This window comes from Lynx canadensis, chromosome D1 (genome assembly GCF_007474595.2).
Source record: "Lynx canadensis isolate LIC74 chromosome D1, mLynCan4.pri.v2, whole genome shotgun sequence".
Taxonomy (NCBI): Eukaryota; Metazoa; Chordata; class Mammalia; order Carnivora; family Felidae; genus Lynx; species Lynx canadensis.
The window spans coordinates 101114859-101138766 of NC_044312.2; the positions used below are offsets into that span (position 1 = coordinate 101114859).

Here is a 23908-nt window from a genome sequence, read left to right on the forward strand (position 1 = left end):
CTGTGAAAAAATAAAGAAATTGATTTACGGTGTGCTAGGAGACGTTATGGAATATTTTAAGCAAAATAATTCATGATACCGTGTGTGATTGTGGGATATTTTCAGCAAAAATAAATATTCCTCATCAGGTACATTTTGTGGGTGTTTTTTTTTTCCATGTCACTACAGTATTTTGTTTTTAATTTTTAATGACCACTTCAATGGGCATTATGAGTCCCGAATTATCTTACTAGTGTGACACCTTTCTCAGCACTCCTCAATGTTTATTTACTTTGAGAGAGAGAGAGGGAGAGGGAGAGAAGGGGCAGAGAAAGAGGGAAACACAAACCAAAGCAGGCTCCAGGCTCTGAGCTGTCAGCACAGAGCTGGACGCGAGGCTCCAACTCACAGACTGTGACATCATGACCTGAGCTGACGTCGGATGCTTAACCCACTGAGCCACCCAGGGAACCCCTAGCGCTCTTCAAATATAACCCCCTGCTAGATTTGACATGATTCTGATTGATTTTGCCAATTCAGTGATTATAAAATTAAGTTATGTGGCCCCATACTATTATTTCCTTCTTTATTTATATTTTAAATACATTTAATAAATACTGGGGTCCTGTTTTGCATCGTATATTGCTCAACTTACAGGATTTGACTGTTCTTGGAGGTTCATGAAGATTCATGTGACCTCACATGTCACTCCCAATCTTATAAAGAATGTCCTTTTGATGCATATGTTTATATATCATGTATTTGTTACACGTATTTTTATAAATGTATTATTTGTAAATCCAACATCTTCTGCTTCTCTGCATACCTTCTCACATATAGCAGCTTTAAAGGAGGAACACGAAATACAGCATTTAAATAATATGCCGGAAATTTCAAGCATATTTGTGATATGTAGGACTTGATCAATACAAATGAACAGAAGTGAATATTCTTTCATATTTGAAAATATCTCACATATCCCTGTTTCTGTTTTTCTTTCTCCATTTTCTGAACGGCAACCTGAGAGCCCTCAGAGCCTCTGGATATACATTTGTAAGTGAAAAGAGAGAGATAAACTTCATCGTTCATATATTCACAAATCAACTTTTTAACGTAAGCGTCTCAGATCTTGGGAGGCTGTGCATGGGTATCACCTGGCATTTGATGTAGGACCAGATCATGATTGTAGCCCCTTAAGCTGCACATTCACGGAATAGAGCAGAGAAGCAGAAATGGGAAGAAGATGTGATTTTAAAAAGAACATAGCATATAGTCAGTAACTGATTGATTCCTAATTCTTTTCAGTCCTGGCAAAGTCAATGATCACTTTGAAATGTTGGGGTGGTTGAGTGACTCAGTCGATTGAGCATCTGACTTCGGCTCAGGTCATGATCTCGCGGTTCATGGGTTCGAGCCCCGCGTCGGGCTCTGTGCTGACAGCTCGGAGCCTGGAGCCTGCTTGGGATTCTGTGTCTGCCTCCCTCTCTGCCCCTCCCCTGCTTGTCTCTGTCTCTGTCTTTCTCTGTCAGAAACAAACATTAAAAAAAAAAATGTTATTTCTTTCAATGAAGATTTTTTTTTTAATTTGAAATGTTTTCTTGACCAAAATTTCAAGAAAAGCCTTTTATCAAGATGATGTTGGAAGGGACACTATATGCAAATACCAATATAAACTGAAATGTGGTGTATTTAAATATAACCTGGAGGACTTCCTCTTCCTATTGTGTTCCTCCCCAATCTCATCCATACTTCCAATAAATTGTCTTACAATATTTTCATGACCATCATTTCAAGAACAAAACCCTTTTCTTTTTTTTTCAATTAATTATGTATGTGCTTGTGACAATTTTAGAGACTCTCGCTCAAAAAATAAAAAATAAATAAAAAGGAAACTAACATGTGTGGTTATGAACCACATATGACACTGGGGTATTTCATACTATTTCTTGTATTCCTCGTTGTATTTCTGAGTTATATGATATTACCTAATTCTATAATACAGGAAATGAGGCTTAGAGAGTTTAGCAATTAGCCCAACATTCACAAAAGTTATGGAAAAGAGCAAGTTAATTCTGTTTCCTGAGCTCTTTTTAAGATTTGGCATCTAGGAAATAAAGACATTTAATAAAATTGGTAAGACTACTGTTTGAATACTATCCTTGCTTATACTTGGTAGTAGATTTCTCTTACAACCTTGGCAAGATTGGTCAGGTTTTAAATTCTACATATCAACTCCAAATAATTACAATAAAATTAAAAAAAAAAGATAAATCCAAGGGGACATTTCACTTAATATCAAACTTCTTAATATAAGAAATATTTGGGGAACTGGTTTCCTTTTTTAAATTATCTATCTATCTATCTATCTATCTATCCGTTTTGGGGGAAAGAGAGAGAGAATGGGGGAGGGAGAGAATCCCAAGCAGAGTTTGTTTTGTCAACACAGAGCCTGATGTGGGGCTCCCTCCCCCAAATTATGAGATCACGACCTGAGCTGAAATCAAGAGTTGAACGTTTACCTCACTGAGACACCCAGGTGCCCTGGTTTTCTTTTTATATTCAGATGGTTACTGCTATAGAAATGTAGCAGTAATAAATCAGATCAATTCACAAATCCTTTTATTTTCTACATCTCCACATTTTCACCTCTTTCTTGTGGCTATTGTCACCACTTTTGGAAAGGGATAGGGAAAAGGATGAAGCAAAATACTAACATATTTCTCCTAATGTGCAAACTCATCTAGATGAAAATGTGGATAATCTTGGAAAACCTGTATAGGCACAGAAAGTTTTCTGTATAGATTTCTCCCTTAATTTCTTGTTAGGGTCCATTTACTGTGGAGCCAACCAGAACCTTGATTAAATAGTCATCATTTAGGGGCACCTGGGTGGCTCAGTCGGTTGAGCAACCGACTTCAACTCAGGTCATGATCTCATGGTGTGTGAGTTTGAGCCCCGCATGGGGCTCTGTGCTGACAGCTCAGAGCCTGAAGCCTGTTTCGGATTCTCTGCTGTGTCTCCCTCTCTCTCTGCTCCTCCCCTGCTTGCACTCTGTCTCTGTCTCTGACTGTCTCTGTCAAAAATAAATAAACATTAAAAAAATTTAAAAAAATAGTCATCATTTGATGTACTTTGAAAAATGATATAATACTATAGGGGGCTTACTTTGATGTTGGTTTTTACATGTGAGTGAAAAGGTAAATTAGGAAAAGTAAGCTAATCGATGAGAGAAGCAGATGTCTAAGACATTACAGAGATTAGGTTTTCTCCTCAAGGTTGGCATTTACCCAGATGACACTCTTTGAGCAAATGCGTGTTGTGTGCCTAATGCCAAACGCAGACATCAGTGCCATGATATTCAGTCTCTTGAAAATATGGGCAGTCTAGCAGAAGAGAAAGAGAGAGAGATGCAAAAGATCAAACGGAGGTCCTAAAAGGTGGTACAAGAGTATCTGTGATAATTAAGAGAACGTGCTCTTTTTGGCCGAGAGGAATGAGAAGTCCTCATGCAGGAGGTGTTTTTGAGATCAGCTTTAAAAAAGGATAGGTCTGAAATAAGAGAGCATGCTCACTGGAAGGAAACCACAAGCAAGAAGCAAAGGGAAAGAATTACCAGGCTTGAATGGGCAACAGTTGAGAAGGTCAGTTTGGTTGGGGTTTAAGGAACAATGCTGGGGAAAAAAGCTGAAAATCCAGATGTGACCTAATGTGCATTTTGCATGACGTTGGGGATAATAACAATAATAAGAATAATAATATCCTCCCAGAGTCTTTGGAAGCATTGGGCATAATAAAGGAAAAGTCCTTGTGCAGTCCCTGAGCACACGTGCAGTAACATTACTGTGACTGGTTTTAGGAGGGCAGGGGGAGGCTGTTCCCTGTATTTGAGTGAGAAGTGCCACAGTTGAGGCTGTGTGGTGGCTAAAGCAGGAGCCCAAAGATATGGGCGGGTGGGGAGAGACATGAGGCAGCTGAGAGACCAGCGAGGTAACAGGTATGCTCTTGGCCTGACAGAATCCATTTCTGGACTTGGCCCCTCTCTTGAGTTGGAACTCAGGGATAGACGATAATGAGAGAATTGGTGAGAGGGAAGAGGAAGAAGAACCGGCAAAGAACAGAGGAGGCAAAAAGCCCTCATCCTTCTTGACCTTTGGTGAGAAAATCATTTTTTGTTTTCTTATTGACTCTCCATCCCCATTTGCATATTCCATCTCAGAATCTGGAAATGGCTTGCACACTGTCAGGGCTGGGGGCATGACTCAGGGCTGAAATTAGGTTTGCATCTTCTTTGTCTGACGGAGGCATGAGGAGAACCCTGGTTTCCTGGGAACTCCTTTTCTCCCCGGAAATGGCTGCCTAGGCATTGTGGCCTCCTGTTCGTACTGATCAAGCTGATCAAGTCCCTTTTACCTCCTCACATTCTCATGCCCATTTTGAAGCCTGAAGTTGTAAATGATACTGAGTTAACCACAAGGTAAGCTTGTCTTTCAGGGACGTAACAAAGTGGGGACCCTTCCTTGCAAGAATATTGATTCTATCATGTTCTTTCTGTCTGGCCCGGCTTTCCTGTGAACTTACTTACGTGGCTCCTCAAAATGTAGTTGAGTTGGAGGCTAATCCAGGCAAAAGGCTGACTGGATGCAAAGGAGTGTTTCCAAATGGTGCTTACTTCGGCATTTCTGTTACACTGGGATTCTCACTGGGGATGGGCAAGAATCTTACAGCTTCACTAACAGAGTTATTTGCAGACCTTGCCCAGGGTGGAGAGCCACTAGCTCAGACATGGCTGTGCACCTTGCTGAAACCAGATGTCTTCTTTACCTTCCTGGCATGACTTAGAGGGCACACATGTCCTACAATGAAGGTTTATTCTTGTGAATAAATAAATATTTATATATATATATAGATATATATAAAATATATTAATATAATAAAATAATAATAAATAATAATTATATATATATATAAATAAACATTATTGTGGCTTATTTGGCTGGGAAGGTTAAGTGTAAGAGGCAGAAAGCAGATGTCTGCAGGTGTTTCTGTGTTGACATTGCCTTTGTATAAACTGATGGAGATTTGGCATATTTACAACCAAAGGAATTCAGAAAAAAAAAAGATGTCATATGGGATTCTTGATAGGTAAATGTAAATGTAATTGCTTATATTTTTGAAGTACTTTGTGAGGCAATTTACATGAATTTCTCATCTCTTTTGTAAAGGTAAGGAGACTGAGTTTGGGAAGCTGGGTATTCAGTCCAAATGGACTCACCAGCACGCAGTGGAGCTAAGATTCAAACTCAAGTCTCATCATTGGTTCGCTGGAACTCTTTGTTTTTTAAGTTTGCTTATTTATTTATTTTGGCGGGGCGGGGGGAAGGGCAGAGAGAGAGGGAGAGAGAAAATCCCAAGCAGGCTCCACACTGTTAGCACAGAGCCTGACAAGGGCCCCAACTCACAAACTGTGAGATCATGACCTGAGCCAAAAATCAAAGTCTGATGCTTAACTGAGTGAGCCACCCAGGTGCCCCAAGGTTGCTGAAATTCTTAAGTGTGATACTATACTACCTCGAAACGTTGCATAATAAAAGAAAGAACAAAGTATACCATTACGGAATGCTTAATGAATTGTCATTTCTTTAATAAATAAAGAAAATAATATCGGTTAACACCTACTATGGGTAGCTCAATAGTGATTGGTGGTTTGCTTTAGGGGTACATGCTGTGTAATGCATGAGATTCTTATTTCTTGTTGTATCCTAATGGTAACTTTAAAAGATAGATGTAATTATTTCCACTTTACAAAGTTGAAAGCTGAGCTCTGAAGAAGTAAAGTGACTTCCTTAAGATCACCCACAGTTTGTTGCAGAGCTCAGCTTTCACCCAGATCCACCTGCCTATCTTGCTCATTTCCGCTCTTTCCACTGTGTCATCATGCCTTGAGGTAGTAGGTTAATAGGAAAGCAGCACTCAGCATTAAACTTTTTCCATGGGGGAGGGGAAGGAAAGAAAACGTAAAAAAGAAAAAGAAAAAAGAAAAAAAAAAAGGTTAGAGTGGGAGAGAGCCAAAGCATAAGAGACTCTTAAAAACTGAGAACAAACTGAGGGTTGATGGGGGGGAGGGGAGGAAGGTGGGTGATGGGTATTGAGGAGGGCACCTTTTGGGATGAGCACTGGGTGTACGGAAACCAATTTGACAATAAATTTCATATATTGAAAAAAAAACTTTTTCAATAAAAAATACAAATATAATGTATAATATATTTTTGATAACAACAGGATTCTATTTATGAAAAAGAATACAAGAAATGAAAATGAAAGACCATTATTTCTCTTGGACACAGACATGAAAAATTTTAACAAAACATTAGTAAATCAGATCCTGCAATAAAAACCAATACACCACAGTCTAGGGGGTTCATCCAAGCAATAAAAGCCTTGTTTGACAATTAAAAAAACAATCAATGTAATTCATCATATTAACAGACCAAATTAAGAGAACCATGATATCATATCAGGAGATATAGAAAAAGCTTTCAACAGAATTCAACATCTTGTTGTGATTAAAATCCTTGACAATCTAGGAACAAAATGAACTTCATTGGCCAAATAAAAAATATCTGGGGATAACCAAGAGCAAATACAATATTTAATGGTAAGAGACTAACTTATTCTCCTCTGTGATCTAGAACAAGGCAAAAATGTCCTTTTTCACCACCGACTACTCAACATTGTTCTGAAAGTCCTAGCTGATTTATTAGACCAAAAAAAAAGTCATACAAAGTAAAAAAAACAACTAAAACTGTCTTTATTTCTATGCAACACAAGTGCCTATGTTAAAATGTCAAGGAATCTACAAGTCTCTTGTGAAACTAATAAGTGAGTTAGCAAGTTCATAGGATACACTATCAACATGCATAATTGATTGCCAAGAATAGACAAATAAAATCTAAAATTTTTAAAAATTATAATAAAACTTGTTTGCATATAAATTTAATGAAATATGGTCAAGATCTATAAGCAGAAAATTATAAAACAATATTGAAAGGAATCAAGAAGATCTCAGCAAATGGAGAATATACACAATTCATAACTAAAAGACGCAGTAGTGTTAAGGTGTCAATCCTAGCAATTTTTATTTTTTTAAATATCAATAAGGTGATTCTCAAGCTGATATGAAAAGGCAAAGTGACTAGAATAGCAAAAATAATTAAAAAAAAACCCACAATGTTGCAGGACTCATATTACTATTAATTTAGAATCAATTACATATTATTAGAATTAATTACATATTAATTTAGAATTGCTATAAAGTTACAGTAATCAAGATAGTGTGCTATCAGTGGATGGTCTGGTATTGGTGAAAAGCGTATACACAAAGATCAATGGAACGAAAAGAAAAAGGTGATTTGGTGGAGAAAAGATAGTGTTTTTAACAAACAGTGCTAGAACAACTGGATGTCCACATACAGAAAATGAACTTACACCCATGACACAGTTTACACAAAATAGCTCAAAATGCATCATAGATATGAAAGTATTTTAAGGGACCCAGGAAGATACACTTAGATTATTTTTTGAAGGGGAAGAGTATCCACTGAGCAGATGAGTTTTTTGAGCAAACAAGTATGTAGCTAGAAGGAATGGGAGAGTGAAGGCAAAGGTATGTAAGAAAAGAGAAGAGGGATACGGGATCCCATGGAGAAAATTCTGAGGTCTGAAGGAGATGTAAAAACATACTAAATCAAGTTTGAGGGAGACCTCTAACCACAAGAGAAAAAGATTGGAAAAAGAAAGGTTTAGTTGGATTGTAGGAAATAGACTGATCACGAGGAGATTCCCAGAATCCCTTGGTAGTTTGTATTTCAGAAGCAAAACATACTAACAGCTTGTGCCAATTTTCAAAGGCTATGACCTCTGGCTAGTTTTATACTTTTTATAAATAAGACCCCCAAAGAACCATTAATGTAGAAAATAACAAATGATTATAAACCCATTAACTCTTAGGACAAAAGATAGCATTTCTGTCCTTCCACAGGCTCGTGCTCTATCTCGTTGTGTCACCTCTGTTTTACAGGAATCCTATGTATTATCACATTGTTCTGCCCCAGTTCCTTCATATGTGAAATGAGGTTGGTAATAGTATTTATTGCGTAGAGTTGTTATAAAGTGAAATAAGCTCAACCCCACCAGTGATTCGTGGCTGACATAAAGCACATGTTTACTAAGTGTTTCCTACGGTTAGTGGAGCTCAGAGGGCAAAGCAGAATCAAACATCAGTTTTGAATATAGATGTAAACAGAAGAAAGGTTATTGAAAATGACATAAGACTAGAGCAAAATTATAGAATGTTCATCTCCACTGTTGGCAAATCATTTCAGTGAGCCTTTCATAACCCTCAAAGGACATGAAAGAAAGTTCAATGCCTGTAAGTTTCCTTAAGGTTTGCCTAAATGGAAATTAATTTACCTTAAATGGAAATTTACCTTAATGACAATACATCCTTAAAAAACTTACCTCAAATGGAAGTGTGTTAAAGAATACATGCATCCTCTTCCCCCGGAGAATGATAAAAACACTATGTGGGAACGGATGGGTATCATTTCTTAACATAACGGCCATATCTAGAGTTTGATCCCCAGATGATAGCAAAGGGAAAAAGAAAGTCAAATTGCATCAACAGCAGATCTCAGTCACCAAGGACCAAGGATCTCACGCTGCAGAGGTACCTTTTTTTGCAGGGCATTTGCCATCTGGTTGTAAATCTGCTGTAGTAACTTGGATCTAAGAGGATAATGACCGGTGAATTGATTACTTGGGGACATAAAAAAATTAACTCAAACTAAATAAGCAATACCTTGGGAGGAAACACATGTACTTGGAGGATATAAACAATATTTGAAATTTTATTTAGCATTGGTTTCAAGGCTGAAGCCCTGAGGAATAATGCAGTGATACAAATACTGAGTCTGTATAAACTGGGATTTGACTAGTTTTGGAAAACGAAGTACTCGTCTTGCCTTCAGGCTTTTTTCTTTCCTGAGGTGTGACCTCCTATCATTTGTTTGAAATGAAGGTATGATAGGTGGTGGTAGTGGAAAAAAAATGCATGAATTTTCTAACTTTTTATGTGTGCATCGAAGGAAATTAGGCAGTGAAACTCATGGGTAACACTCACTGAGCTGATTAAAATTCCAAATCGGAAACTTGAAAGATAGTCATTCAAATAGTTAAAGAATGCAATTTCAGTGAAGAGAGGACATTAAAAAAATATAAAAGGACAGACTCAAAGTCAGTGCAAAGAAAAAAAAACGGTGAGTAATTTTTTACCATTATTCTGCATAAATCTGTAATAATTTTGAAAAAATATTTTTAACTATTATGTTAGGAAAACATTAATTAGCAGCTAATTTTAAAGTAGACTTTGCTGTGAATTCTATACTCTAAAACTTTTTGGTTTAAGAAAAGACTAAATTGAAAGATCTTGGTTGTCTACTGAGGGTAGCATGACACATTCTAGAAAACTGAGATCAAAGTCATGTGCGAATTCTGCCTTTTTTATTGGATGACTGCACATCAAAAGGACCAATTATGATAACTTTAGGGAGATGGTCAGTAAGACATTGACCACAAATAAAGTAATTTTATTTCTGGAAAAGACATATGATAGGATAATCGAGGCTAGTGCCTTCATTCTTCCTAAGAAACTTATTATCCAAGAGTGTATGGGGTCCCAAATGCAAGGTGTGGCAATATTAGGGCATGCACTCAAATATTTTTCTCCGACTATTTTTGTTATGTGGCCAATAGCTAAGCATGCAATATCACTACTCATGCTTGAGAGAATAAGAAATATATTGCTTCCCACAAAAGCACGTGAGCTGTACATTTGTTTCTTTCTAGAGTTGGCTTATTTATTCCAGAATCCTGAACTGATTTGGTGTGTGGTTTTTCATGGAGACTTGAGCCTATCTTATAGTTCTGTGTTTCCATTGACACATTTTCCATTTAAATGTGAGTGGCTAAAATGGGACCATGATCCATTCAGGAGAGATCCTGGTTTTGTCTGGAACACTCAGAAATGTATGCAAATTTCCGAGTTGGGCCAGCCGGGGTTCGTGTTAAATTTATGTTGTTGGTTCATTATTTCTCCCTTGAAAGGATGTATAGTGAGGTATTAAGAAACACAAGCACCGGAGTTGGAAAACTCAGGTTATAAACCCTTGTTTGCTATATACTAATGTGCTACTATGTACAAGTGCCTTAACCTCTGTAAACTAGAGTAATTCGAAGTTATTTTTCTTTGTGTACATTAATTTAAATACAATAATACTATCATGTGTGCACTATTTTATTTTTTTAAAAGATGTTTCTCATCTATAATCAAAGCTAAGTCTCAGAACCAGTCTGAATTATATAGAGCAGGGTATATTTTCCCAGGTTTCAAATGAAGAAAAACTTCTTAAAAGAAATTAACTGCTTTGCGAAGGTCCTATATGAAGTTAGTGGCTAAATTAAGGCGTGTAACCAAGGATTTACCTCAAATTACAATGAATGATTCGATTATGCACATAATATTTTTAAAGAGATTAAAATATGTGCCAGGCAATCATAGTAGCCGTATGTCTGTGAAGAAGTTGAACTGATGTCAGGAAATTAAGCATAGCTGTAGCCTTCTGAACTGAGACAAATAGAGATTAAGTAATATTATTAGCGAAGTCCTAATAAATGCAGGCGGACTGATGAAATGGCTTTGCTTGAGAACATTCTAAGCCTTTCTTCGCTTATAGACTTAAAATTATGTAAAAAGCCTTTATGCTTGACCAAAGATAAGAAACATATTTCAAGTATGTTTAATGAAGGATTCAAGCCAGTAATATATTCAGTATTATAATTTTATGCAAATTAAAATAGCCTCTTTAACTTATTGGTTAATATCAGTATAATCTGATTTGGGGAATCATCCTGAGGTTATTTCTCTATAATTTTTTCTTAAACTCATTCAAGTTCTTAAAATTCCACTATGGAAATTAATGTTCTTGTTTTAAAATTCCACCTGCCTTACAGCAGGATTATTCATTGTGTGGGTGACCATGTTAATTTGCTCAGTAATAGAAAGGGTTGAAGAAGAAACTTAAATAGGAGTTGATAGAGAAGCCAGGTACGGTATAAAGTTAGGGCTGAAAATACATAGGATGAAAATGCAGACCTCATGAAGATATCTGGTCAAGGTTGAGCATCAGATTATAAAAATACTTGATGGCACACATTGCTAAACAGTCAGTGCCATGTTTTCAGGAGCATCTAAGATTTGATTCTGGATTGATCACAGGCAATCATGTTGACTAAGCTAGACATTGATCACAATTTGCTATTAGGTCGTGGAGTCTCCTTAGAGAGTCATTTTAATGGAATACTTGATTTTTTTAATGTTTGTTTGTTTATTTATTTATTTATTTATTTATTTATTTATTTTGGGGGGCTGGGGGGAGGGTCAGGGAGGGAAGGAGAGAATCCCAAGCCTACTGCACACTGTAAGTGTGAAGCCGGATGCAGGGCTTGATTTTATAAACCCTGAGATCATGACTTGAGCCAAAACCAAGAGTCAGTCACTTAACCGACTGAGCCACCCAGGCGGCCCTTTGAATACTTGATTTTTATTCTCTGACATATTTGAATGAGGCATATTAAAGCTAGTAAATTCCTTGAATAGGATATGATTATCATTCTACCCACGAGAAGCTTCAGATATGGCCTCATGAATTGTATATTTCAGGTGATTTCATGGATGCCATCTATGTTGGACCATGGATCAAAGCAATAATGTCACTGTATTTATTCTCTTGGGACTTTCCAAAAACAAGAACATTGAAACCCTTTGTTTTGTGTTATTTTTATTTTGCTACATTGCTATTTGGATAGGAAACTCACTCGTAATAATTTCCATCATGGGCAGTCAGCTAATTGAGCAACCCATGTATTTTTTCCTTAATTACCTCTCACTCTCCGACCTTTGCTACACATCCACCGTGACACCCAAACTAATGACTGACTTGTTGGCAGAGAGGAAGACCATTTCCTACAGTAGCTGCATGACACAACTCTTTAGCACACATTTATTTGGAGGCATCGAGATCTTCATCCTCACGGGGATGGCCTATGACCGCTACGTGGCCATCTGCAGGCCCCTGCACTACACGGTCATCATGAGCAGACAGAGGTGTAATACAATCATCACAGCCTGCTGTACTGGGGGGTTTGTACATTCTGCCAGCCAGTTCCTGCTCATCATCTTCTTACCCTTCTGTGGCCCCAATGAGATAGATCACTACTTCTGCGACGTGTACCCTTTACTGAAACTAGCCTGTTCTAATACACACCTCATAGGTCTCCTAGTCATTGCCAATTCAGGCCTAATTGCTTTGGTGACCTTCGTCGTGCTGATGTTGTCTTACTTTTTTATACTGTGCAGTGTCAGGGCTTACTCTGCAGAGAGTCGCAGCAAGGCTCTTTCCACCTGCAGTGCTCACATCACAGTTGTGGCTTTGTTTTTTGCACCTGCACTGTTCATCTATATTAGACCAGCCACAACGTTTCCAGAAGACAAAGTGTTTGCTCTTTTCTATACCATCATTGCCCCCATGTTCAACCCTCTGATCTACACGTTGAGAAACACAGAGATGAAGAAAGCCATGAAGAAAGTGTGGTGTCGTCATATACTCTCGGAAGGAAAGTAGTTTTGCAGATGCTTTTCGGATTTTCAGGCCATGGTTCCTCGAAACCCAGGACTTGGATGAGATCCATTCTTATCAGCTCCTGGCCTTGATGCTTGGAGAGATAAGTGGGCGAGCAGGAAGCACACCCTTCTGTTGTTTTATGATCCTATGGTAACAGCTCACCAACAAATTGAGTATCATTCTTATTCAGATGTTCTTCCACTTGACATAGTCATTAAGAATTGTGTTTATGTGATATGAAATTAATGATATTTTAAAGGCGAAAGATTATAGCACTATTTGGCTCTTGTGCCGGAAAAAAAAAAAAAAGATAAAATGGAGCATGCGTGTTTTCACACCTTAAAATGCTAAAGAGCTGAATAAAATATCACCTTCCATTTTTCAGCTTTTTACTCAACTCTAAATACAGAAAATTGCACTTATTGTTTATGTATGGTTCATGCATTCCCACAAACTGAGCGGTATCCGGTAATCAGTAACCAGATGAAGGGTTAGAAATTACCAGTGCACCTGAAGTCCTCCTCATTTCTCTACATAATTACTAACCTCCCAAAGGTAATTGCTATCTTGTCTCTAAATCAACTGGTTTTACATACTCTTGTATTTTGTGGAAAAATAGTGATGCTGATCACACTCTTAGTGTCTGCTCATTATGTTTGTGAGATTCATTCCTCATGTTTTGTGTATTTTCTGAGTGTCTTCATTGATATATACTGTTTCATTGTATGAGTATGTAACAGTTAATTTATCCATTCCCTTGTTTCTAGACATTTGGGTAGTTTCCCATTAAGATCATTATGAGTAGCTTCTTTGAATATTCATGAACATTTCTTTTGGTGAATACCGACCCTCTAATTGTTTCTTTAACAAGCTTTATATTGTAATTAATACTTAACATTTTAAGGCAGTGGTTGTATGCTTGTGTTAATACTTTGCTAATACATTACTGGCATAAAACTATATAAATAAAAAAATTATCAATAGAAAACCACTAGAATGAATGCAATAAATGGCTTAGAAATATGTAAAACTTTTGGCACTTCTAGGACCCTCACAATAGGGTATGTAATATGTTAATTAATACAAACCAACCTGTCTATCATAGATACACAGCTCTTAGAAAGAAGAAAACTCTTAGAAGAGCATTCATAACTCAGAACAACCCCCAGAAACAGAGCATTAGGTTATGTTAGCAAGATTCACACATAAGTGGTCACAATTGGGAAATTGTAATATGTAAGATATTCACTGGAATATATGAATTTGCTCGTCATAATGAGCATGACTAGCAAAATTCTTTATTTAGCTAGTGAAAGTGAAAACAAATATTTTGGGGGGCTCCAAATAAGGGCAGTGGTTCCAGATACGAAAGGTAGGCTCTACATAACATGCCATCATTGGATTGTCACCCATCCATATACATGTGCAGAAATGCACAGTAGAGTAAATAACATCTTCCAGGGGCTACTGTCTCTGCCATAATTAGAATAAACAGGCTTGAATAGAACAACAAAAATGAGAGAGGTAATATTTAATTTTTGTTTAAAAGTATCTGATCACACAGCAAAACTACCGATAGAGGAGGAAGTAATGTGAGAAACAGCTTTAAGCGGAATACGTCATACAATGACAGCTTTTATGGCAGTTATCAGAGACAAATAGAATATGATTATAGTTATGATATAAAAATAAAAAAATAATATGTAAAGCATGATATTGTATTAGGATTCTCAAAATTGTCCAGGGTGTTAAAATAATTTAGGAAATAAAAAAAAAACAATATTTTAATTGTAAACTTGATGGATAAAACAGAGTAGCTATATCTTAAGAAAAACTCAGTAAATAAAATTTCAGATGTTAACAAATTACCAGAAGACAGAATTAGAGAGGAGAGTGATAGAAAAAAAATAGATCTCTTAAGAGACATCATGAATGAAGTACGAGAAAGCAACCTATGTTTGTCAGACTCTAGTGTTTGGTAATAGTGAGACAAAAATATTTTTAAAAAGGCAAGTATTAGTAATTTTTGAGAACTGATGAAAATAATCTTTAGAAAATATTCAGAGGAGGGAGAAAGAGTTGCTTTTTTAAAAAAATTTTGTAAACATTTATTCATTATTGAGAGACACAGAGAGACAGAGCAAGAGCAGGGGAGGGGCAGAGAGACAGAGGGAGACACAGATTCTGAAGCAGGCTCCAGGCTCTGAGCTGTCAGCACAGAGCCCGATGCGGGGCTCAAACCCACAAACCATGAGATCATGACCTGAGCCAAAGTCAGACGCCTAACTGACTGAGCCACCCAGGCGCCCCAAGAGTTGCTCTTACGAAGAATCATGGAAAACACTATTACCAATTAATAATAATTTAAATCATTGAGTAGAAAACAAAATCATTGAGTAGAAAACAGAAGATAATGGAATTGCATAATGAAAGTACTAAAAGAAAAATGTCACCCTTGGCTTCTGTATTTTTGTAAGAAGAGTAAAATGAGGACTTTTCAGTTCAATGAAACAACAGTGAAAAACAACCAAGAGTTGACTACAAACCTACACTCACTAAAAGAAGTTGTGAAGGAAGTTTTCATTAAAAGGGAAGAAGTCTGAGAAGAAAGAGGTCCCCGGAGGAACGGATAATGATGGAAATGGTAGACTTATTTATAAACCTAGAAATTGTATTAAAATAGCCATCTTGTCTAAAACATGAGACGAAACATAGAAGGGAGGACAAGATCCTGGCCCACGACATATTATGAGATGGAAGAAAATGATCAGAAGAAAAGGGTTGTAAGTACCATGTACCATTCAGCGGGATGGGGGCGAGGGGGTTGGTAATAATGTCAGGTTCGGACACTTGTTAGCATCAATGTACAGCCATGATTTCTTACATGTAGCTAAAATAACAAGAAAGAGACAGGCTGGTAGGAAGGTGGTTCAGTAGGTAGACAGGTAAAAATACACTGGAGGAATGAAAGGAGACCCATCCAATTAAAAAGTAAAAAACAAAAACAAAAACAAAAACAAAAAAACACACAAAAAAAAAACAAGGAGAGAAAAAATAGACATATTGGGAAAAGTTGAAAAAAAAAAGGAGCAAAAGTCATGGTAAGAAGGTAGTCCAAATATATAAAACAAAATGAACACAATGGACTAAATTCTCTAGTAGGAAGACAAAGATTATCATAATAGATTAAAATATAGTCCTGCGCTTTTACAAAGGATATTATATGGCATGAAATTTGGAACTACAATCATGAAAAGGAGAGAGCAGGCAAACGCATTAGCACTTGACCCTCCTGATGCCTAGGAAGCAGACATTTCCCGCGAGCCTCTTGGTTCACAAGGCCTGACTATATCGGAGCACTCCCCACTCAGCGCCAGCCAGCCTACAGCCATGCAAGTTTGTTTACTAGGCTCTTCTGTGAAAGACCACTGCATACTCCAAGCCTCGCGCAGCCCCTCATTTAGCTGCTTCTCTGCACTCAAGCTAAGCAGAGCCGTCCAGAAGCCTGCACAGTACTGCATTCGAGAGGCACGTCCCGCTTTGCTGGGTGACTGGCTTTTCTGGCAGCATCTGCAATCTCACTTTTTCCAACCGTGTCTGAATCCCAACCTTGGCAATGGTTCTCCTCTTCCAAGTTCGTTCTTTGGGTACTCTTCCTCAGTCCTAGGTTACTTTTAACACTTGTATTCAAGTATCACTGACCTACAGCAGACGGCACATATTTAAAATGTCCAATCTCATTAAGTTGTGACATAAGTATACGCCTGGGAATCCACCACCATAATCGAGATGGTGAGCGTATCCCTCCCTCTGAAAAGTTTTCGATGTGCTTTGTGTCTTTATAGACGAGTTTGTGTCCTCTAGATCTTTGCGCAAATTTATCATACAGTATATATTCTATGTTGGCCGGCTTCTTTCTGTATAATTATTTGGAGATTAATCCACACTGTTGCATGCCTCAGCCGTTGATTCCTTTTTTATTGCTGAGTGGTATTCCACTCTGCAAATTCCACAATCTCGCGTTGTTTCCACTATTTGGCTCTTACAAATAAAGCTGCTCGGAAACATTCATGTGTAAGTTTCTATGTGAACATATGCTTTCAGTTCTGTTTGGCAAATGTTTATGTAGGGAATGGTTGGTCATCTGTAGGTATACGTTTAACATTTTAAGAAACCACCTCACTGGTTTTTCAAGGTGGTTATACCCGCGTACCTCCCCACAAGAAGTTTATGAATGTTCTCATTGCTCTTTCGCCCTTCATATACTAAGTTTCTTAATTTTAGCCATTTCGAAACCTGTGAACTGATGTTTAGTTGCTACTTTAATTCGCATTTCGTAAATAACTAATGACGTTGAGCAGATTTTCATGCACTTATTTTGACATGACTAAAATGCTGTGATGCCTTTTGGTGAAACGTCTTTTCAAATCTTTTGCCCATCTTGAAGATTTTCACATAAAATAGTTTATACTATTCTTATGTAGACTTTTAATATTGCAAAATTTGTAGTGATGCCAATTCTCTCATCCTTGATATTGATAATTTGTATCTTCTTTTCTGTGCTCCTGATCAATCTGGCCAGAGGCTTATCAACTTTATAGAATTTCTTTAATAGATTTTTGTGTTCAATTTTCCCAATTGGTTTTCTTTTGTTTTTCCTGGATGTTTACTTTGGTCTTTATTATGTCCTTTTTTTCATGTTGGTGTACTTTTCTCTTCTTTTTCTAATCTTAAACTGGCAGCTGAGGACATTAATTTGAAACCTTTCTTCTTTTCCAGTGTAGATGTTTAGTGCAATAAATTTCCCTCCACGTCCTGTATTCACAGGATCCCACAGACTCTGATATATTTTGTTTCCTTTCCCATTCATATAAAGGGACTTCCTAATTTCCCTTTTGATTTCTTCTTGACCCATGAGGTTACTTGGAAGTGTGCTATATGATTTCCAGATATTTAGAAATTTCCTAGATTTCTTTCTGTTTCTAATTTGATTCCACTGTAATCAAAAAACATACTTCGAAAGACTAGAGTCCTTTTATTATTGAAACTTGCTTCAGGACCCAGAAAATGATGTGTCATAGTAAATGTTCTGAGTACACTTAGCAAGAATATGTATTCTGAAAAAGTTATATGAAGTACTTCATGTAGACAAAAGTCAAGACAGTTGATGGTTTTGCTCGTCCACTATTATTTTGCTGATTTTCTACTTGTTCCATTAATTATTGACAGATGAGTTCTGAAATATTCAACTATATTGTGAATTTGTCTATTTTCCCTTAAGATTCTATAAGTTGTTGTTTTATGAATTTTGAAGACCTGTTATTGGGGTCACAAACATTTAGGTAGTTATGACTCCTTGATCACTGGACCCCTTTCCCGTATGACATGAACTTTTTTATCTTTAGTAATATTCTTTAATCTTAAATTATCTTTGATAAAAAAAAAAAAACCTTTACATCTCTTTTCGCTAGCATTATTTATCTTTTCTATCCTTTTACCTTTAAACTATTATTTGTACCTTCATATGTAAAATACATTTTCTGTATCCAAAATGTAGTTAGGTTGTAGAGGTTTTTTATTTTTGTTTTGTTTTTGTATACGACCTGACAAGGTCTGCTTTTTAATTTTACTGTTTAGACTATTTCCATTTAATGTGATTATTGATAAGGTTGAGTGTTAGTCTATCATCTTGTAATACCTTTCTATTAATTCTATTTGTTCTTCTCTGTTTTCTTTGTCTTCCTTCTCTTGAATCAATTGAGTGTTCCTATGATGCCATTTTATGTACAGTATGATAGCTTTGCAATAATATCCTTCTATTTCTTTCCTTCCAGCCTTGATGGAATATTTTTACACATTTGACTTCTACATATGTTATGAACACCAGACGTATTGTTATCATTTTTGAAACCACCTCTGTTATCTTGAACAAACTATATAAACTCTAGAAGATTCTTTTTTTTTTTTTTTTTTGCTTTGAGGAATAGAGGCAATAATTACCATGAAATTTTTTTAAGAATTAAATCAGATAATGCACTTAAAATTCTTAAAACAGTGATTGACCTATAGTAATTAAAAAAGCTTATAAATGTTATGATTAGCTTACTAAGTGAATTGTTCTGATCTAGCTGGGATGCTACAAAATACTGATTTTATGAAGTCTTAAATGAACTCATATGTATATAGACTTTTCTTTTTTAACGTTAAGTTTATTTATTTTTGAGACAGAGAGAGACAGAGCATGAATGGGGGAGGGTCAGAGAGAGAGGGAGACACAGAATCGGAAGCAGGCTCCAGGCTCTGAGCTGTCAGCACAGAGCCCGATGCGGGGCTCGAACTCATGAACCACGAGATCATGACCTGAGCCGAAGTTGGACACTTAACCGACTGAGCCACCCAGGCGCCCCTGTATATAGACTTCTTGTGCAAAAAGGGAGTCCACCCGAATTTCAGTGCACATGATCCTGAATCTATACACCTTGCAGCCCTGCAACCACACAAAGGAAAGTGCCTGGTAATAATTAGAATAGATGTGTACATATTTTGTTGGTTCCTAACTTCATTATACTCTCCAATACTTTTCACCAAACCTGGTGAATCTTTTCCAAATCTACCAATCCTTTTGTAGACCTTTTCCAAATCTTCCAAACCTTTTCCAATCTACCGATAGGAGTGGGGAATTTTTACGTTTTAATTAATTTGCGTAATTTTTACGTTTTACGTTTTAATTAATTTGCTATTTTTTTTCTTTGCACAACCCAACCTTCCATTGTAGCAATGACAGTTAATTACTGTAGAGTGTGGCTACTGGTCCAGGAGAATAGTGGGGTGACAGTCTTTGACTTAATTGTTAACTGAATATTATGCATCTTATGTTGCTTTTGTTAATGACTTTTGTTAGGACTCTGGATCTCTCTCTCTCTGATTTTCTTTTACCTTCTCCTCTCTGGAAATAGGGACCTCCTCCAAAAGAATCCCACTGCTCCCATAGGATTACCCAAATTTCCATCCTGCTTTTCAGAGGAAGAAATTGATCAGAACTGGCAGAATTTCTTTATCTACTTTGGATCCGAATAACAATAGCAGTCTCTAGAGACACAGTGCCCAGAACTTGGCTAATGCTAAAAGAGAAAATAAAGATAAAGCCTGAAAATTCCTATGAGCCTAGGGAATATGACCTAGGGCAGCTGATTAGTATTATTTGCTGAGGATTTCTTAAGAAATGCTTCTGGGAAAACAATTTTTTAAAATTTCCAAGTCAACAAGTTCTTATGATCTCCTCTCAGTTTATGTCTCTTGCAGAGAAAATTTCCTGCAGCCATACGCTCAAAGAAGGTGAGTGACTCCTACGGCATATATATATATATATATATGCACACTGCACATATATTTTGAAACGTTCTTGTTTACTTCTGAGTATGAGCAGGTGCCAGGGAGTTCTACTAGCATTTAAAATCCTAGATCACTCACTTGTGGAGTGAATACATGCTTCTGTGTGAATCAGGATCATTTTCAGCGATATTTAAATCTTCATTCACTTAGCAAAACAGTACTACTCTCCTCGTGGAAATTCAAGGAAAGCAGTGTTTGTAGATACTTTTAGAGAATGTACCTAGGTTTGTTTCAATCACTGCTTTCTAGTTTCATATTTTCAACCATAAACGCAAGTGAAGGGTTACCAACTGTAACTGAAGGGGGGTATGTGTGACCACGACATTTTCCTGAGTAATTTAAAACTACCTTGAAGACCATCTACAACTGATGTGCAGGTAATCACTCTTAAAATCCTTGTTTTAGGCTCACTAGATCTATTTGACATTTATTGTGTTGTTTTAAGGATATACAGTCTCACATGGTAGGTCAAAATTTAAGCAAGACTAAAGAGATTTTGCGATATTTATTTCTTACTGTGTCTTATAGAGTTTGTGCTTTTGAAGAATACATGCTAAAAATAATAAAATTTTTTAGGTTGCCAGTTTCCTTCCAGCCTTCCACCTTTGAAGAAATTCCTATCTTTCAAATGAATCATCACTTTAAGTTTTCTAGATTCATCATAATCAGGTAAGGTAAGTTTGTAGTAAGACACGTTGATCACATCAGTAGAAATGTATGTAATTAGTATATACAGACCCCAGTTGACTTATAGGAAATGTAGTTTTACAAAGCTGGTCTTAACTCCTGGGGTGAACAGGACTGTGAAACAATACTACAAAAGGCACAAATTGACTTTTTCATTTAATTTTGGTAACATGAAAAACAGTCAACGTATTTAAAACTACATGTAAAGAAATTCCCCCAGGTAACCAGTATTTCACCCAACTGATTTTATTTTCCACCAAAATATTATCCACATTGAGGTTTGTTCTGATGGTCCTTCTAAAATCTCTGTTGCAGTTTTGCTTTTGTTTATTTCAAGGGATTTGATTCAGGATGTATGTGTATTTGGAGGACAATTTAATTCTTAACCCTTTCACTCAAAGAGCAGAGAACATAAGGAAAAGGTATATAATTGCAATGTAGTCTCAATTTTCTTTGGTGATTATGTTTCATAAACTCATGCATTCCTCATTTTTTCCTTGGGTGATGTGTCTAGACCACAGTTACAGATGTTGAAGTCCAAGATTAGAAAGGATCAATGTCCTGTAGAAGTGAGAACTGCTTGTGTGAATGGGGAAATCCAAAATGGTCTCATTTATTCTCGTTAAAATTCCACCATGGGTAGTAACAGAGTGCAAAACACATAAATTTGGGGGAATAAGGTGTGGCAATAGTCTAAATTCGTGCTGGATGATTATTGCCTCTTCTGATCTGGAAGGGTTTTTTAGATTTAGATGTCAGCTTCTATATAAAGCTTAAATATCGAGATTGAAGACAAAGAAAAAAAAGTAGCCGCATATCAGTTCACATGATTTCACTTGATATCAAACAGGTGACCATTGAAAGCCTTAGGTGACCAATAGCATCAGAAGTTTACTGAGGTATAAGCAACGCTTGAATACAAGTCGTTTGCTCTCTAAGTTCCTTTACCCTCTGTGTCATTCCTTAAATGTTTTATTTAGTTTTGAGAGAGCACAATGAGGGAAGGGCAGAGAGAGAGGAACAGAGAATCTGAAGCGGGCTCTGTGCTGACAACAGCCAGCCCGATGTGGGGCTTGAACTCATGGACCGTGAAATTCACGACCTGAGCCGAAGTTGGAGCCCAACCGGCTGAGCCGATCAGGTGCTCCTCCATCAGTTCGAATCCTGTCTATATTGCTTTTGTAGGATCACTTATTGTTTTACTTGGTAATGCCTCCTTTGCTTCATTTTTGTGTTATGCTTTGAGGGTCTCAAACCATGCCATTTATTTTTCTTACTACAATTTCTCTCTCTGGACGTTGGTGCCGTTGTCATTCTGGTGCCCCCAAGGAGTGACGATATTTCCATAAACACACAGATTGGAATAGTTACAGCTGCGGTGGTCAGATTGAAAGCCTGATGGTTTCAAAGAGGAGTTGTGCTACACCACGCATTCACTCGTAGAACTATCATATATTTTACAGCGATCTGGGAGTCTGTCACCTCTCATGAGATGAAAATTATATTTCCTCCACTGCTGTCTTCTCAGATGCATGCCCCTTTTCTGTGGGAAACAGCACTAAATGAACAAGAATTAGGGGATGAAATCGTAAATATTTCAGTGTATTGGCTCTCTGATTTGGGACATTCACTTGGTTTTTCTTAATCTGTTCTTTCCATACTGAAAAGAACACGGTGGGATTCGATGAATACTAAGATTTAAGTCATTATCATAACAGGACTTATTATTTAGTAATAATTACTATTTAGTAATTATTATTGAGTAATAATTATGTAGTAATAATTATTTAGACCTATCATTAATTAAATAGGTAATTAAAAATTAAATTAAATTAATTAAATAGGTAATTAAAAATTACCTCAATTTCAGATTTTATGTATATTTACTTGAAGGAATGCAATATAGGTAGGGGTGCTTGGTCGGTTAAGCGTCCAGCTATTGATTTTGGCTCAGTTAATGACGCAGTTCCTGAGATCAAGCCCTGTGTCTGGCCCTGCACTGACAGCACAGATCCTGCTTGGGATTCTCTCTCACTCTCTCTCTCTCTTTCTCTGTCTGTCCCTGTTGCACACTCCCTCTCTCCAAATAAATAAATAAATAAATATAAAAAATAATAAAGGAATGCAGTATAGTATTTTCCTAAGTTAGTTATGGTTTGCAACTGCAACTCTAACAATGTACACAAAGATATAAGAAACACATTAACTTTTATGAAGGAAGCATAACTTGTGCACAATTTTGAGGCTAAGACCTGTTATCTTCCTGTTAAAAAAGGGAGACTACAAAGTCCTCCATTTCCATTAGTGCTTTCTTTTTTTTTTAATTTATGCCCATTATTAAGTTTAATGACGATGGAGTTTACCTTAAAACATGCATGTACTCTAAAACCAAAATAAGAGATCTACATATTTTTTCTAATTCTTTCTCAAGATGTCACTGATAAAATCTGCTCTGTGCTGTGTTTTCAACTATTTTTGTGTCATAACATAGCCAGCAAGATCGACTTTTGGTTATGTGCTACCCATTCCATTCCCACCCTTGTATTTCAAAGAGTATTACTTGCAATCCTAATCACTCAACGCACAATTTAGGCAAATGTGCTTTTGTTTTTGTTTTTAAATGCAACTGCATTCCTTGATTGTATGTCTTCAGGCAATTCAGGAGAATGTTCCATATCATGCTGGGGAAAGAGCTTTACCTGGAATGAAAAGCCTGTTGTGAGTAATGAACACAAGGGAAATGAGGAATAAGATAAATTTTATGCATTAAATCAATGCCACTGTTATCTCAATGTTATAAATAACAGTAGTAGAACTTCTGTTTGGAAAATAGTAATTTTTAAATCATGATATTTTCAAAATTTAATCAAATGTATTTTTAACACTATCAGTATGACAGACTATTTGAAAAAATTAAAAAATCATAGCGGAAGCAGTTGATTCCCAAGAAAAAAAACATAATAATATTGATTTATGATTTACCTTCTGTGATTTGTTGAGTTAGCTTTTTGCTTTAATTAGAAATTTATTTATGATTGTGTTAATATTATCAATGTTTTCATTCAAATTTTTTCTTTCCAGATGCTCAGTTATCTGTACATAGCACACAATTT

General features: G+C 36.6%; 1 protein-coding gene across 1 annotated transcript; it reads left to right on the top strand.

Annotated features, from left to right (window-relative positions):
• Positions 1-11786: 11786 nt before the first annotated feature.
• On the top strand, positions 11787-12716 carry LOC115525889 (olfactory receptor 4P4). The gene has a single exon (XM_030333297.1). It carries the CDS (start codon positions 11787-11789, stop codon positions 12714-12716), a length of 930 nt encoding a protein of 309 aa, XP_030189157.1.
• The last annotated feature ends 11192 nt before the right edge of the window (positions 12717-23908 follow it).